At 40.2% G+C, this 18,745-nt stretch overlaps 1 protein-coding gene across 4 annotated transcripts in view; it reads right to left on the reverse strand.

The window, feature by feature from the left end:
- Window positions 1-18,745, reverse strand: part of CREB5 (cAMP responsive element binding protein 5) — a 261,523-nt gene that overhangs the window by 92,248 nt on the left and 150,530 nt on the right. The window contains exon 1 of one of the 4 annotated variants that reach the window (XM_039707217.1): window positions 11,318-11,447. The exons of the other annotated variants lie outside the window; for them this stretch is intronic. Within the exon in view, the coding sequence (XP_039563151.1) occupies window positions 11,318-11,364 (47 nt within the window). The 5' untranslated portion in view covers window positions 11,365-11,447. Of the gene's footprint in view, window positions 1-11,317; window positions 11,448-18,745 lie in introns of those variants that run through there. 4 annotated transcript variants of the gene reach the window in all.

An 18,745-nucleotide genomic window follows, 5' to 3' on the forward strand; every position in this document is an offset into this window, starting at 1 on the left:
CCCCCTTCATTTTATTTGAAACATATTTTAAATATTTTTGTTTTTATGACGTAGTGGAACATGATACAGCCCCCTCCTAACCCTTAATATGAGAAAATCAATTAAAATTTTTACATTAGGAGCTATGATATAAACATATGGTTAAACTGCTCAGACTTTTTTTTAAGCAACATATCAAGGATCAGTGCAAAGAGAAATAACAAAATGAGAACTCCATTTTGTTATGGGGTAAAAAGTTTACCAACTGAAAGTATATCACAGGCAAACCTTGCTATTCACCTAAAATAAAAAATCTGAGAATTTGTCACGTTTTGATAATTTCCTCTTAGACGGAGGATTACATATTTTTCATTTGTGCTCTTTTCTGAGAAAAAAGCCCATTAAATAAAAATAGTAATTCTGAATGATGTTTTTAATATTTAGTACATCTTATCTCACCCAAAGGACCTTCATTTTATGACTTAAAGAATGCAATCTTAAAATGGAGTTTTATGGGCTTCCTCATTAACTTCCGACTCTTACCTGAAGAAGAAAAAATAATTGAGGAATACCCTATTGAAACAAAAACAAGATTTTCAAATGCAATCAACATCGTGGGCATCCAGTCACACCTGCCCTACTGACCACCAGTCCTTAGGACTATGTGAAAGTGAAATCCCTTTGGTAATTCAAATCATCAAAATCCCAGACAGACAAAATAACAAGTCACTGGAGCTCCAGTGAATAAAGGCACCAAAGAGAAGATTTAACTCTGTTTAACTCTCTAGGTCACTAGATTTTCACAAAAATAAGCTCTTTCCCAAAGGTCTTGAAAGATTGGAAATGCTGTTAAAAGTGAAAAGTTATTGTTAATCCGTCACTGGTGAAAAAACAAGTTTTTTTCAGTCGTCTTCTACGGACATCTAGTCTCCAATCCTGCAATCATCTAGCTACATGAATTTACATGCCCTGCTTTAATATTCCTCAGTTTTACAAACCTTGCAAGATTTCTTCAGCCACAGTAACTCGCAGTTAGTTTCACCGGGGGAAGAGATGATGAAAGTATAGCACATTGCATTGCTGGCCCTGAAACCCGCACCAGGCGAGGACAAAGATATATTGGAAAAATTTAAGTTGCAAAAGCCTTTATTGCACCAACTTCCTTACTTTTCATTGCGAGAATGGTGCCATGCTTGTGTTAAAAATGACAGAGATCTTTTTATAGAGGGTCCTGATGTCAACTCAAACCCCTGAAGTTACATGAGAATAGAGACTTCAATTATCTACACAGTATGTGCAAATTAAATATACTCTCTATCACAGTGAATTCACTTGCACTGTAACTGCTGTGATTTATGCAGAAAATTGCAGCCAAGCTCAAACGCTAGAGCAGCACTTTCAGGTTGACCAAAATTATTAAATTCGCTAACAAATTAACTAACATAAATCTTGGAAGTGAAGAAGAACAAAATAATTGGAAAAGCAGAAATTTTTAGCATTTCTAAACATTCCAGTCTGAAATGCCATATTAATCTGTAAATTTACCTCGTTATTTTAAAAATGTAATTGTCTTAAAAACCTAAGAATGCCCTTGCTGTTTATTTGGACAGAACAATTAAGAAATTAAATCATATTAACTTAAACTAAATTACGGTTTTTTATTTCAGCCACTAAGTCAACAACCCTGTTATTCACATAAAATTAGTTATTGTTATAGCTCACCTGCATGAAGGACAGCAATGACACAAAAGCAACCTTAAATCTGTCAGTTTTTCTTAATTTCCTGCTCTATTAAAAACAACCCAATACTCAAACTCATTCCTCTATTATGTCTTCTTTCCTAGATTTTTCTTAACTGAGTTTAACAGCTAGTTAGAAACCTGAACATCAATATCAATGTATTAATGAAAAACAGAACAAACACTGGTATTTCAAAGCTATCTTAAAGACTGATTAGATTCAGTAATAAATTAACTGGGTAGGAATGCTGTTTTCAAGGGAAAATACGATATTCTACAGGAAAGCATGGAACTTTTTGTTTTGTTTTCCAAGGAGATCTTCCAGCCAGGAAGCTTTTACCACACGTCCAAATTCCGTGATTTGCTCTGCATCCAACAGCAGTGCAAAATCATCTTTGACATTTACCAAAACATCAGGAGCAGCTCTTTAAAAGGACAAAGCTTGTCTACAGTACAAGAAAGGAGTTTGCAAACAAGGTGAATGCATGACAATAAGGAAGGTGCCAGTGGCATAGAGAGAATAGGGCTGTACACTGTAAGACTGCACTTTTAGAAACTTCATAAATTTGAACATGCTTCTCTGAGTCTTTTAGCTGAAGACAAATGTAAGATTGAGTCAATATCATTCCAGAAAATTTTGTCAGTGAAGAGTCATATACACATCCTCAGTCTTCATGTTCTATTCTATAATAAATTATTAATTTTGCAATAATAAAATAACTGAGCATGCATGATTTTACATGTGATCGTAGTGACAGCATATAGGATAGTCATTAGTTAATAGACAAACATGAATGCAGGATAAGGTATACAGGGAGTTCACTGCAAAAAGGCATTAACGTGCCATTACTTTTATAGAAGGAGCAGCTTTTGCTAGCTAAGTTCCTGTAAAACACACATTTGAGCTTATAGGGGTATTAGCAAATGTATCCCTCACATGGTTACAGACAAAGCTTGTCTCCTAGTTTTGCAAAACATGATGAAAATTACCACGGGGGGCTCAAAAATTTTGTTATGGTTTAATTCCATTTTTTTTTTTAAAGAAAAACAGGAGGGGGGGAAGGGTACTTTTAAAAAGTTGACTAATTTGGAGATACATCAAAGATGGATTTTCTCATAAGATTTTAGAATTCTCTTGCAATTCTTCACTATAGGCAAAAACTTCAGATGCTTAGTCAAGGAGGGAAAAAGATCCCTTTAGCTGATTATAAACTGAATACATATTTGGCTGTATTTTGGCTAATATTTCAGCCAAAAAATTGCTGGTTTTCATGATTAGTGTTTTATCTTTTTATGTTTATCAGGCATCTACAAAAACTTGAGTGCCCATCACTTACAGTGATGAGAAAGTTAGGAAATTAAGCACCTTGAAGCACAGAGCAATTCAGAGTCCACATTTAGAGTGTTACGTCAAGTGCATGCATTCTTTATTTCTCAAGTCAAGGTGGACACAAGCAGGCACAGGATATGCTTTAGATGACATTATGTTCTTATCTCACCTTTTGCTTTTCTTATTGCTTTTCACTCATCAAAATTCTTCCTGCTTCCACCCCCTGCACAGACAGCCCGTGCTGCCATCATTGCCCAGTGCAGGGAATACTTTCAGAGAATAGTTTCAGTCAGAAGGCACCCCAGAGGGTCACCTTGTCCAACCTCCTGCTCCAGCCAGGACTAAATGCAGTCTCAGAGCAGGCTGCCTTTTTTTTAGACAAAGTGCGAAAATCTACAGCAGCAGAGACTGACTCCAGCCTGTTGCCGTGCCTTGCCACAATTCTCCTGCTGGAACCTTTCTTTCTTTAGGTCTCATGGAATATTCTCTCACTGAAACTCGTGCCTGTGGTCTTCTGTCTTTATGCTGCAAAGTGGGGCAGACCCTTTGTTTTGCAGACCCCCTTTCCTCTGTAACTACCCTGTAAGTAGCTAAAGGCTGCAATTAGATACCCTGGTAGCCGCCTCTTCAGGGTAAATCAGCCAAGTTGCCCCAATCTCTGCGTCTGTGGCTACTGTCTCCATTCAGCCTAGGGAAGATGCCCATAATGCCATCTGTCCTCTGTGCAACTGACCCACCTTCCAGGAAGTCACTGCAGACTCACACAGGAACATGTGTGCAGTTTTGAGGTGCTCATTTGTTTGGATTTATTCAACAGTCCAAGCAGATTTCGCCCAAAACTGCTCCAGACTTTGGTTAGGTGCAGAAATTTTGTATTCCCCTCACAACAGAGATTTTTCTTAGTTCTCTGGGGATTGTTTGGGCAAACCCAAATATCTGAGCCTAAGCCAATCAGTTAATTATTATATGTAATGTTTGTCCTATTTGATAATTGCTCTGCACAAGAAACATGCCAGTGCAGATGTACTGCTGAAATTCAGTGCTCCTGTGCTCAGTGCTACATGAGGAAGCTACAGATCCTTCCTACACCTAGCTCAATCTGATCTACACTCCAGAACATCCTGTTATTGGAGCACTGCATCTTTAAAGTGAGTCTCCCTGAGATAAAGAACTGTCTATTAAGGGGGAAAAAAGAAAGAGGTATTAGAGTTGCAGCTGGCTGTGCTTTCAGTCAAGAACGTGTTCTGGGAAAGACCAGGTGAGACCAACCTTTAAAACTCTGGAACGTAGCATGTGCAGATGCCAGAGTATTATTGCCTGTTTTATCATTTGTTACTTGTCACATTTTCTGGGCATTTGACCACAAAAACAAATCAGAAGTAGCAGAACCATTTAGAAGTGACAATGAATATAAAACAGAAAATGAAATCTACAAAGCTTAATCATCTTTCAGTGCATAGCAAGTAAAAAACATTCTTTTCCAATACATTTCTTAAATAACAAAACAAGTACTTGTCAGCACCGAAAAAAAAAAAAATCCCCATTTCACTTGACAAAAATGTTGTCAGAAGCTCAAATTTTAATAATTACTGAGCCTCATTGGAAACTTTTAAATCAGACACATTTCTTTTTTCTAAGAAGACCTTTATAAATTCATGCTCTTCCAACTATCTCTATACTCTTTTTTCCCCCTATAACATTAACTTATTTTTGCATATTTTTACAAATGTTGCTGGTAAGGTTTTTTACTTTTCCTGAAGTATGTACTACAGTATTTTAATAGGGCTCTAAAAAGTCTTGTCAAAATAGTTTAAATTAAATTAAAAAATGGTTTAATTAATTACTCAATATTAGAATATCTACTGAATTGCAGTAGCTGGGAAAAGTTCCATGCTGCACAAGATTAGGAAGTAAAAAGCCAAACTGAATACTCAGTGATGCACAGCAATGTCTCCCTTTACTTGTTGCTTAAATTTGATTTCTCATTCTTAAAGAAAAACTTGAAACGTGAGAGAGAGCTGAGGGGTGCTAATAGAGTGTCAACTTCAAAAAGAAAGAAACCATCAATCAAATTTATATAACAATATCACCACTTTAAGGCCTGCAACTTCAGATCTTATTCAGGTGATAAATTCTTTCTGGTATGATTGCTTAGGAATAGCAGAAGATAATTCTGCCTTGCAGTCTCAAAGATGGGGACAAACACACCCACACACACAACCCTCCTACATACACAAATACATCCAGACATACAGAGATCTGTGTACCAATCTGCACTTTGTGCAACACATCCCTTTTTCACATTAATGGCCACAGGAGCTACTTGTCAACACTGGATTCCAATGGCAAGGAATCTGGTCATTCAGGCAAACTGTAAAATGAACCTTAATTTAGTGTTTAGATTATTTTTTCAGCCAGTCTTGTTTCTACATGAGTTTTCTAAATAAACTCACTCATTAAAGTGTATCAGAAAACTGAACAGTATTCAGAGCAATGAGAATTCCTGCAGTTCTATCATACAAGAGAAATAGAGCTCATGTCCTTAGCTGCAGTGAAAGAAAAGTTCATTTTGACCTGGAAACCAGATGATAACAAAGAACACAGTACTGGAACTTTTCTGACATGATACTGAGTTGCCTTAAACTGAGGTCAAGGAAGAACCTGGTCTAGCACATTTTTTCTGTTCTGGTTTGTAAGACTTCATTTGGAAAAAACTAGCTCATGTTAAATCTGACATATAAAATTACCTGTGCTATGGGCTTTTCCAGCATGGTAAAACATTCAACTGACATTACTTTAGACAGAGCTTGTGATAATGAACTTTTTTATTATTAGAATTACTGTTTTTCTTCTGCTAAGGGGCACAGATTTATTGATCTGTAGAAAATAATGCTCATCTGAAGAACATTGCCCATATTCTTTATGGTCATGGAGCAACACAAGAGTTGCTATTTGATATCTGCAGTAAAACTCTCCATCTTGTTATTTAAACTAATACACCTTGTACTTATACTAAAACAGAGCTTTAATATGTTTGACTAATGGCTGCAATTTTGAAAACATCCTGCAATGCTCTTGAATTAAAGATATGATGCAAAAATAAAGAGCTACAGAAATACAGCTTGTGGTGATCTGAGAGACTACAATTCTCACTCCCAATTAGTAATTTTTACCAAGAGAATGGCTAGTTTTATTATAATGTGCAGAAATCTTTCAGTAAATTAAATGTTGTATGTTTTCAATGGAGATATTCATTTTAACATTGAAGTTGATGCTACAAGGAAACATCAGGCCATAAAATGAAGAATGGAAGTGAGGATGGAATAAACATGTGTTAAGTAAATGATACTTTCCTGGCTCTGTCAGGATTTAAAAGACTGAAAAAGCAAAATGTGTGTCACTGGGACTGAAAAATAATTCATGCTATTTGACAATATAGGCTTTAGAAATGTGTTTGGAGGAAGTCAAGGAGCAAGCCCCACAACACAAAAAATTCCATGCCACGTTTAAAAACAAACACAAGCACCCACGTAGAGAGGAAATCACACATTAATAGAGATCCAAGGTTCATCAGTCTCTGGGATCACTGTGGCTGAACAAGTAGTTTTTCAAGAGGGCACATTCCAGTGCTAGAGATGTTGAAAAAATATGTGGGTGCTCAAAGGACTGAAAAGAGGATAGTTCCACAGATTTTATCCCAAGCCCATCAACTCAGCTCTCCCATTCACTGCAGTAAGCTTTGGATCAGGCTCAACATCCCAATGCAGTCCTCACTCACTAAAATTGGCTGGTCACACTGGAAACTGTTTGGGCAAGGTACCCCACCCATAAACAGAGCGTTTGGGGAGAGTACTGTAGTAAGCAACAAATAATTTGTCTCTTTGCCAAAACTAGGGGTTGTGTCTCTTACTTGTTCACCCTCTGAGACAATAAAACAAGGGCTATAGTAAGGTAATATCTCTGAAGCAATCTAAGAAGGAATGCCACATGAATGAGAAATAAGAGGATAAGGGTTCCTTCAATTTTGAAGTCAAAAGTGGAAGAAATGACTAAGCAACAGGGTACAGAGAGCCACTAGTAGATGGATGCAGTGTTTCCAGCAGCTCTTTGCTCTGGGATCTTGTAATTAGGAAGAAGAAGAGAAAGGAAATACAAACCTGAGTGTGGAAAGAGAGTTCCACTATGGGAATTGCCACATAATCTAGGTGGAAGACAAAGATATGCAAGTCCATTTGCAGGAGAAAGAGAGCATAAACAGAGTTAAGTGGATATTAATGAACACTAAACAAGTATGGCAAGCCTGCTCTGAACTTACAAATCACATCCGCATTAATACCAAATGAGTTCATTAAGATTAACATTATTATGATGAGTATCAAAGGGATTAAAAGAGATTATGGTAAATAAGAGAGTCAGATAGGAATGAGATGTAATTACCTTCCTATCTGGTTTATCTGTAGCTGCAGAGACAAACCCAGCATTCACTTCACACTGGAGGAACCTAACTCACATTTTGATCTAAAGTGTAATTTTCAGCAAAGCTGATCTCAACAGTTTGGGCTGAACACAGCCCAGGCATGTGCAGGATGAACAAAAGAAGGGTGGGAAGGTGAGAGCACAGAGAGTGAGGAAGGGTGCAGGAGGCTGCTTTGCCCCAGCACCCTCTTCCAAGTACAGGAAACAACTTGGTCTTCCTGTCTGCTGTGTCCAAAACTTGATGAGTGGCCAGCCCCACCACCACCTCTGCCCGACACCTGACCTGCCCTGATCTCAGCACACATAACACCAGCTCTGAAAGCTTCATGGGGCTTCACAAACATCAACCAAGTCTTCTAAAAAGGTTTAAGGGAAAGGTCTCAAGTTAGAGCTAGGAAACGGAGGAATTCAAGAGGAGAGGGATCTCATTCAGTAAAATAATAACATGCTGTCTGATATTTACCTCTTGCTTTTGTACTGCAGCAACAGAGCCAATTTTTTTGTGCATGCAGAGACCAGCTAAGGAGCACCAAATTATGGCGTAAAATCACACAGCTTATAGAGCAGATATTCTGCCAATGCACACATTCAGCAATGCAGGCGGAAATGTTACTTGGGATCTTGGTGGGGAAATTTATTGGGACTCGTCCAGCCAGGCTCTGCTAGGAGCAGATTGCCTTTCTTCACAGGCCGACCACGCACAGTTGGCTCTCCAGTGCAAACATCACTCCCAAGCTCTGGTGTGTTTGGCCTCTGGTTTGTTTGACAGGTTACATGTGCTTCTGAATATATCTTCTGATGCTCATTTTCAGAGCACTGTTAATATTTCTCTTGGCTTCTGTTAAGAAAATTAGGTCCCTAAAGATATCATCCTTCAATAAGAAAATCCTCTTGCCAAAAGACCCAGCATCAAATGTGTGGAACTCAACTGTCAGGGCTGTTGACCTCTGACCATGAAGCTGCAAGTCCACTGGCAAACCTGCACATTGGGTTCCAGCAACTAGCATAGGAGGAATCCAAACGGGCAGCTACTTTCCTTTTCTTGTTGTTGTCCAAAAGAATGTACATTTCAAAAGCACCTGTCAAGCACAACCAGAACTGTCTGACTCTCACCTGGACAGTTATGCTTCATTAATTATATGTTTTGTTGCTTCAAGAACTAATATACATGCATACATACGCACACTTGTGTGTGTATGCATATGGAATTCATAACTGCAGCTTTTTGAAAGAAGCTTTTACTACTGTTTTTCCTGTGATGCTGTGTTGAAATCAGTGAAGCAGCAGCAGTAAATTCTAACTTGGAGTTGCAGTGCACTTCTGAAAGGCAAGAAGGATTTACATCTTTACACCCTCTACCTAACTTCACTGAGTGTGAATCAGCAGGGCGGGTAATTTGTGAAAGTTTGAGTACACAGCAGGGTCATCAGTCAGTCCACACTGTCCAGAGCACCACAACATTCTCTTTTGCTGCCCTTCCAGACAGGTGACATGTTAATAGCTGATACCAGACAAGTGAGATTCTGATCCCCTGTGGAATGCAATCCGATACCCAAAGACTTTCAGGCCACTCTGCACAACGTCTTTTACATGTGTTTTTATAAAAGAAATAGCAGGGATGCATTTCTGCAGAGGAAAGATGGAGTGCGACAGTCTCTTATCCTCTGCCGAGCATCTTGCCAGCATGGCTAGACACTATCCTAGGACAACACTGACAGACTTTTCCTGAAGTCTCCAGCCAGAAAAGGCAGGAAGGGAAAGAGCGAAGACAAGTTCATCCCAGCATCTAAAGTGGGCAGGCAAAGGGAAGAATCTACTATGCTTCATTTTGATGGTCTGTGGAGCTGCACTTCCCAACATTTCTAGGAGAAAGTATGAGTCAGAAATCCTACGGGAACTCCTGCAGCAGCACAGCTCCCTCCCCAACCCACACCTCCTCAGCAGAGCACTGCGCAATCCGGTCCATATGGTATATCTGCACTGCAACACGGGCCAGGCCCGCGCGCGGCCTAGCGCTGTGCTCCCCTGCGATAAAGGTTTGGCCCGTGAGCAACTGTTTGTGCTTGAGCAGTTGACTGAGGAGCTTGAAAATCACTTAGGGGTAGTTTGGGAAAACCTGTGAATAAAGCGCAGGAGCACAACAGGTCCACATAAGATGGCTTTGCAGAGGGCTACCAGGGGGAAGGGAAGGCAGGCGCTGGCCATGGGCTCTTGGCTTGTTCGGAAAGAGAGAGGAAGGTTTTGCCACCAACCACAGAACAACACTGACTGCTATTTTGCTCAGTCAGCCCTCAATACAGGTTATAAAAAAGAAAAAAAAAAATCAATAAACCCTCAAAAGCATGTTTAAAGCTATCTTTAGTTAACCAAGCAAATCGGTAGTTCACTGCAATTCCAGTGGGTACCAATACTGTGCTTCCCTGAGAGACAAAAATTCCCTTTGAAAGAGGCACTTCTGAGAGCCATACTTTAAGAGCTGACAGCTCTTGACACAGAAACCTGATGCAGAGCTCCTGCGGGCAGAACGGGTATCTTCAGGACACCAACACACACCTGATAGCTCGCATTCATCCCACACCTAAACACAACCAATGCCCCAGCACGCGCTTAGTGTTTAACTCTGTGGCCCACCATAAGGGCAAAGTGCTCACAGAACTCGAGGTACCTTTCCTCGCTTCACATCAGACCTAGAGACTGCTAGCTATGTGGGAAAAAAAGACTAAAAGGTCTGCAGGGAGATTGACAGACTTAATAGACAAGCGCAGCGCTCTGTCCTGTAAAGGAAATCCATGTAGGCAGGTGCCCCAAGAGCCCGGCAGCTCTGGAGAGCAGAACCGTGACAGGAGGGGATCTGCTGTGCAGGGTCGGGACCTCTGCGGTCCCAGCAAAGGCAAGAGAGCCACGAGCCCGGGGTAAGCTGAGGATCAGGATCCTGCTGACAAGTGGTAGGGATGAAAAGCTGAGGCTCGTTGAGATGAGCTCTGCAAACTGCCTCCCTTAAACGCTGTATTTTCTACAGCGGATTTCCAACAGTAGAAGCTTTTGCTCGCTCCGCTAGGCAGAGGCTGAACTGCTTTCTTCAAACAGTTTCAAATTCGCCAGCCACGCTCGAAGAACCACCCCTTTTTGCCTTTCTCTTTTCTTTTTGCTCTCTCCGGGCTTTTTGTGAAAGAGACATCCAGTTTCAAGCCATTTTAAAAATATCAAAAAACCCCAGTGGAAAATAATTCGCAGCTGTGATAATATCACATTTTTTAAAATACCGTAATATAGTTTTACTTTTAATAATAAAAGATAAAAAAGGGGAGTCTGTGAATAATTAGAGAGTGCAGTCTGAAGCCAGTTACAGTCACTGCAATTGATAATAAACTTAAAGCCCCTTGACAGCAGGTAAATGCTTTGCAACCCTGACCCCCTTCCTCTCACATTACTTAACAACCCTGCAGTTCCAGCATTACATCACCGTCCAAGCGATTGGTTCCCGCATTTTAACTCTCTCCCTGTCTCCTCCGATTAGGAGCAACATAATGATGGAGGGGGGGACACCAAACCACAACAAACTACCAAACTTCGCTCAAGTTTGCTGTGCTCCTTGTTTGGGTTTGGTTTGGTCGAAAAAGCAGCTTCTGCTCCTAAGAGCTGAGGTTACACGCACCAGAAAACAAACTCTGTAGAAGTGGAAAAGAGTGGGAAAGGGGAACTCGGGAGGGGAGGAGGAGAGGAGGAGGAGGAAGGCGAGGAGGGGGGGAAACTATATAGAAATCAGAAAAGGAAAAGAAAATTAAAAACAAACCTCATGGACATCACTGAGCCTGAATTCCCTGCTGAGGTGCAGAACATGAGAGCCCTGGAATGAGTGTATGTAGAACTTGAGCCAAAGCTTAACTAGCCCGAGTGAGTCATATCCTTCCCATTTGATTCCCGTCCAAGCGATGATGTAATGCCCTGGCCCTCTCCCTCGCTCCCGCTCGCTGCACTACCTCCCTCCTCCCCTTTTCTCCTTTTTAGCTCAGTGCTGGTGAAGTCACCATTTAAATCTGGCAGCGCTGAAGCAAAAACTTCAATGTAACCAAAACAGCCCCAGGCCAAGTTCCAGACGTACTGAGACTCGGTTCTGCAATTGCCATTGGAAACGAGTAAACAGAGAAAGAAACAGTGCTGCCCGTGAAGGGCCTGCGCAGCTGCCGGCCGGAGCGCAGGAAAACCCTGGGAGCGGGCACGGGGCTGACAGGATGGACTGGGGATCACCGGGAGATCCTGCATCGCTCCCCAGCGCCCGCACGGTCCGCGCTTCGGGAAGATCCGGCCACTGGCAGAGGAAGGAGATGGAGCCTGAGCTGAGGAGGGCAGCGGAGGAGCCGGGGAGCAGCGGGTGTGTGTGGGGGTCCGGGAGATGGAGAGCGCTGCTTTGCAGGTTATCCCTCGGACCGGGATTTCTCTGCCTCAGCAGAGCGCAGCTGGAACTGAGCCCCGCGTTTGTGAAGGAAAACGACGGGGCTGTTTCTTGCACCGTATTCCTCCGTATCCAAACACACAGGTGCAAGGCACTTTCTTTCCCCACAACAGGAAAAAGTACCAGAAAAGCCACACAGCACAGCAAGCTTATAACTAACTCACTGCTGTGCTGTTCTTAGTGCCTTTTCCCGTGTTTCTCTCACAAGTCTGGTTTCTTTAAGCATAGAGAATGTTTCTAAATGGAACCTATAATAAACTTTCACGCACACAAGGATAGGCTACTGTGGTGTAAAGTGCTCTGCCTCGTCAAAGTGCTCCTGATGCTAAATGCCACAGTGCTTGTGGCTGAAATACCTCTCATGTCCTCCCCCACAGAGGGTATCCTCACTGTTGATCACTCCCAATTGACTGCAGTCAACGCAGTACCAAGCAATTGGTCAACAAAAGAATGCAAAGCCTAAGCAATAACAATAACATTAATAATAGTAATAATAATAATAATAATAATAATAGTAAATGTCTAAGCACACATAGCATCCCTGAGAAATTCAAAGACTAATCATTTTAACTTCAAACTGTGGATGTAAGTATTAATGGCACATGAAACACCATAAAGGTGTTTGTTTCCTTTCTTTATAGATCAAGAATTATTTCACAAAGCCGCTTCACCTCATATCTCTGAGTGAAACTCAGTTTTCCAACACCCAGTGGATGCACTTATGCCCCTCAAATTTAGAAAACAGTAGGAAAACAGGAAAGTCAGTGTGCTTCCTTTTCTTCCTTATGATGATGTGAGTTTATGGAAAATCAATTTCTATTGCCTAGCAGCATTTTACCACACTGGGGTTTTTTTGGGGTGGGTTCTTTAATTGATTACAGCAGCAGTACAACAGAGAATATTGTAAAGCACCAAAGTCTCCTCCTGAGAATACTCTTATGCTTTTAAATTATTTTTAGAATCTATATCGTGTTGATATATAGTTTAGAATATATATAGTGTTGATTTCTATGGATCAACACTATTAGCTTCTGTCATAGTTTGATCTTGAATTCAAATAGATTTAGTAACGAATTCAAGTGTTTTTTTTTGTTTAAGATATGTATGATTTTTACAGACAGAATGAGAAGAGGAGAAAACTAAGGGTTTGTCCTATTCAATTAAAAAAACACAGTTCTCCACAGCAACCTGACCTGCTGGATGACATCCTCAATAGATACTGAGGCTGCAGCCACTCAGAGTGACACCTTTATCAAGCAAGGCAGCTCTGAATTAGAGGTGATCAGCCATAATTATTACTGGCGCCACTGAAGCCTGTGGCTTGACAGCATCAGATGTGGTTGTTATAAAGTTTGGTCCATTGTGTCAATGGCCTGTATAACTCATTTATGTCTGAATTACCAGCTATTGATTTTTTGTCTTCTGTCATGTAATAAAATAAAAGTTAGATCATTCCTAAAGCCCTCTTTTAATTCCAGCCTTGCTGATAGTTTCATTTTAAGCTTATCCCACTTCTCCCTCTCCATTTAAAAAAATGAAACTTCCACCCATTTTTCTGTGCATGTCTAAGAGGTCATCTTCCCTCCTTCCTTCTTTTTATTTTGTCTTCTTACATTTACACTGCTGGATTACATAGCTTCTGCTCATTCAGTTATCCACTGGCATTGCTGTAAACTTTGTCACAGGCCAGGACAGACCCCTGGCTCAGAACACGGGAATGTGGCTACAACTGAGGAACAACTTCAAATCCCATTGCTGTAAACTTTGTCACGGGCCAGGACAGACAGAACTGGCTCAGAACACGGGAATGTGGCTACAACTGAGGAACAACTTCAAATCCCCTGGTCCAGCTTTGTAGAGAAGGAAGCTGCACCCTAAAGAGAAAAAGGATTACCCTGGGCAACTGATGCTACCATGAGGCTGCTTGTGCATATAATACATACATTCCTGCAGTCTTTGGGCCTCTTCTCACTCTTCTGAGAAACCCACATGTCTACCACCATAGGCATTCAAAGCAAAACGCATCCAAAGAGGTGATGCAGGAGCCGCAGGGTAGTTCATTTTCCTCTGGAGGTTTCGAGGACTTGCTTGGCTAGTCTTCCCTTTCCAAATGAAAATTCTGTTCATCAGAAGCAATAGCAGACCATTGCCCATCTGTAAGCATCTTAACCATAATATCACAGGAGTGACTGTGTGTGTATGGCAAACGGCCCTTCAATTATTATTATGTTCATAGACACTGCCTCAAAAGAATTAAACTGCTTTCAAAACAGTGTCTTATACAAGATGTTTGTAGGAGTAAGAGCATTTTCTGAAATGAACAAGAAAGGCCAAAGCAGTCTGAACTGCATTTCTAAATTACATGTTTACGCTGAAGTCTTATTTCAAGAAATTGTTTTAAAACAGACATCATGCTCTAAAGGAGTTAAAAACTTATTTGTTCTTGCTGATGGGAGAACAAAAAGTTCTTTCCAGGCAGGTATTTCCAAAGCCCATTGATTTTTTCCTTCCCCCTAACAGGAAACACTGTTTTCCCCTTTTCCTTCCTGTGACAGACCAGTTAATGATAAAGAATGTCCTGTGCTCAGAGGAAATTCCACTTGCATGCAAGAGCTCCCTCTTTATCTGTTTACTTGTCTGTCTTTTCATTCTCCCCCCATTCCAACCCCAGCCTTAAATTTCCATGTTCATCAAGAATAGGGCTGTTGTGATGAGAGTTATGGGATGTTTTAATTCTAATGGGAGCCTCCTTCAAGCTAGGGCCCTGGCCAGCACAGTTATGACTCCAGCTTAGCTGTCTAGTTCAGGAATTCTTGCAACACCCTCCCTGCAGAATGTTTCATCCTTGGGGAAAGGGTGGTGGGGCACACCACAGATGTTTGGTGTAACTGAAACTTGACAAAAATCACTGCTCCTGCTGAAAGTTTCCAGTCTCAACAACCAGAAAGCTCTGACTTTTAAGAGCCCAAACGTCAGAGTGCACTGGGATTATCCCAAATGCGTATTGTAAAAAGGAACTGGGTGTACTGCAGTTGAGATTGTGGATGGACAAATCACAGGTCCTACATGCATTTTAGGTGAGTGTGTCTCATCCAGCCCTTGGGACTGGCTTTTGCCTATGTCAATCAGTGGTCCAAAGCATTAGCAAAGGCCCTATGGATAAAAGCAACATAACCAGATTATTTTTTTCCTCCACTGCTTGGCACTTAAAGAGGTTTGATTAAGAAAATATTCTGTAATAATGGTCCTGCATTCAGGAAAGTCTCATTTTCGTTCTGACATTATTTTTCATTTCTAACCCAAGAGCCTTACAGTCCCTGTGGAATTAAAGAGGCCAGATAATTTCAGGGTTAAATAAGCTTTAATGACTATCACATGTATGGAACCTTAAACCCAGTATTAAAAATTATTTTTTTAAAGTGGCATCTCTTCCTTTTTTAATTTAAAATAACCATCCAGGTGGTTTCCTAAGGATTTTTTTGCAAATTGCTTCCAGTGAACCTTTTCAGTTACAGACCACTGCAAACCCATGTGGTGGTATTCAGCATTTAGTTCAACTTGGGTGTCCCAAGTTTTTTTTTTGTAGTGGACAGAGGGACTGTCTGCACAAATGTCTGAGCAAGGGAGGCTGTCTGGGCAGGCTAGCTGTCACTGGCAAGGACATAAAAATGTAAATACCCACAATTTCAGAAGAAACTAAAGTAAAGCATGGATTCTTCAAGTTACTCATAAGAAAATGGGGTACATGTTCCCACATCACTTTGGTTCTTCAGAAAAAGGCTTTCTTTGTTTAAGAAGACTCAGATCAAAGTGCTCAGCATTAGCTGTATCAAAGGTTTTCCTGTGAACTCTTCAAATTGTAATGGAATAAAATATCTGGAAATATCCTGTGTGAGAACTACCCCAGATTTATTGAACATAAGCACTCTAAGATAAGCACTGGATTGGATGAATCAAAATGAAACCTGGAACAAAGACCTCCCACTCCCATACACATGCTCAAACATACTGCTGTATTAGAAACACCTCACTGAAAATATTTAAGGAAGAAGAACTGTCAAAGTTTGGGTCCAACTTCTCTGGAGACAGAAATGTGCAGCGGGCATGACGGCCAGTAGACTTCCCCAGAACATTTTGGCAAGGTATCTTCAAAAAGGATCTCAAGAAAAACTTTCCCACTACCAGTCCTAAGCATGTTAAAGCCACATGGGGGGTTTGGGTTGGGAACATTCAACTACTAGGGAGTAGAATAGCCTACCTACTTTATACTCACCAAGTAGCCATGGGCCAGCGGCAAGTGGCAAGTGGCTGACCTGGAAATGAAGAGCTTTGTATCCAATTACATATCACTGAGTCATGCAGTGTGGTCAGCCTCCTCTTTTATTGGAGCTGTAAACCACAAATACCCAAGACAAATAATGTAGCAATTTATGCAAAATAATTAATAACATTTTACATTTCAGTGGAACCTTCTACCCAGAAGGATCACAGAGCATCTTGCAGGCCAGCCATTGAAAGTGATACGGTGCTATTACCCCCAACACAGGAGATCACAGCCAGCCAGCTAATGCAGAGGGGATATGTTGACTAAGGACAGAAACAAACAGCTGCAATTAGGCAACAAACATCATGTAATCTTTCATATTCATGCATAATGAATAGGAGGTTCCCTTGCCCCCCTGCGATTCTAATTGCTCAAATAGATAATTAGTATGTGCTGGTCAAAATGTGGATTTGCTCAGAGAAGTTTTGCCATACATCTACACTAAATATCTTGACCCTGGATCTCAAATATCTTAATATTTAGTCAAAACTCAACAGGCTTTGTCTTGGATACAGTGAAAGCTTTATCACATATAGCTGTATCTCAAAGATTGTAACAGGAAAAAGGATCTGGTTTTGATGCTCTTTCATTTTACTTCTTGCAGACAGAAAAGTAAACTGAAATAGCAGAATTTGGATTGAAAGAGCAAACATATATGCTGCAATTAAAAAATATTTTCTCTGAAGTACAGTATAGTATGCATTGAAAAATAAATAGTAGAGCTCTAAAACAAATGTTAGCACTGAACCAAATTTTATCCTTCCCCTCAACTGTCATCTCCATGCATTTTTGTTAGCTGTCATCTTTATTTTTCAGCATGATAGCAATAATTAATGTTCTAATGAAACTTTTTTTTTTTTAAATAGGCAAGTATCTGGAACTCAGTTCCAACTGGAAAAGGAGGCACTCGGACTCAGATCAACCTCATTACAGCAGGACAAATTCATAGTACTATTTGATAAAAACTTGCACAAGATAACTTGTTTTTAAGATACACCCTCTTTTGTTAGTGATCCAGCTGATAGTGCAATATTTATTCCTTGAAAATGAACAGCTATAACAGTTCACTAGGAAATTTTTCTGGACTCTTGCTGAACAAACTGACTTAAGCTTTGGAGTTCCATGAATTACAAGTAGCCAAGTAATTCTGTTTATCCTGGTTTATCCTCACACACAGGCTTTACAATCTTCAATCACTACCAGGATGATGAAAATTCATGATCCAGGAGGTACTCTTTTCAACTTGTCTTTATCCAAGAATCTGAAATTAATTTCTATCCAGAATCTTGACACCTAAACACCAGCCCCTTCTTGTGCAAATTAGAATTTTTTAACATTTCTTAAAAATCATACAGGTCTGCAGCACAAAAATTGAGATGCAGCCACAACCAAGGGCCAGCCTGAAATTCCCTATTTGCAGTGACTCTCATTGAAACATAATGTGATGTAAAGTTTCCAGTATTACAAGTCAGCCGTAAAACTTATAAAGCTATTAGATGACTAGATATTTTAAAAGGGAATAATTAATGTATTTTCTTCTTTTTTTTTTTTTTTTAATAGGAGTTAACAAGGAAATCCATTTCATTTTCTTTCATAGGAACTTCTCCAGCCACAGAATCATTATCTGATAGACCCTTTCTGAAATCAAGTGAGGTCCATCTGTACCCACTTATGGTTTTAGGATTTACACACTTGTTTAGTCTTCCAGTGCTTTTCTTCTGAAAAATGTATGTCTATCTATTAACTCCAAACATACTAAAACCAAACAGATCTCTTGTAGATACACAGATAAAACCTTTCAGGACTGACGGGAAAGGATCAGAGTCAGAGTTACACCACTTGTTTTACTGTGATGATAAATGAAAGAGAAATAATTTGTAGCTTCACTTTCCATTCTGTGGTGCAGGATGCTGCTTTAGTTTCAACATCAGTTTCTACGAAATACAAAACATACAGCTTTTCCATTCTTGCGTAAAAAAAAACCAAAAACAAACAAACAAAAGAAACCACCAAAGAAACTCCAGAATAAAAAAGTATCTGTACAAAACATGCATGTACTCTGAAGTACACAGTGAGTACATACACATTCCACACAAACTGTTTCTCAAACTGTTTCTACTAGATTTACACAGACTTCTGCTTGGATACCCTCTAACACTAGCTTGTTCCTGCTGCTGTACAAACCCAAATGGTTCTGCTTGTCCTTAGTGACTGCACCCCATACAAATGAGGCACTTCTGTAAATTCTGTATTGGAAAAAGTGCACCAGGTTGAAAAATAGTCCACAGCTCAATTTAAAGAAAAACAAACAGCAAACAAACTAAACTTTAAACTTGTTTAAAGGGAAAAAATATATTTATTATGGAAACAGGATAAACAGATTAAAACAATGATGACTAACTCATCTGAGAACCTGCAGAGTTCACTCATAGCCCAAGACGTAA

The sequence above is a fragment of the Passer montanus genome, unplaced genomic scaffold (genome assembly GCF_014805655.1).
Source record: "Passer montanus isolate IOZ18808 unplaced genomic scaffold, ASM1480565v1 scaffold10, whole genome shotgun sequence".
Classification (NCBI taxonomy): domain Eukaryota; kingdom Metazoa; phylum Chordata; class Aves; order Passeriformes; family Passeridae; genus Passer; species Passer montanus.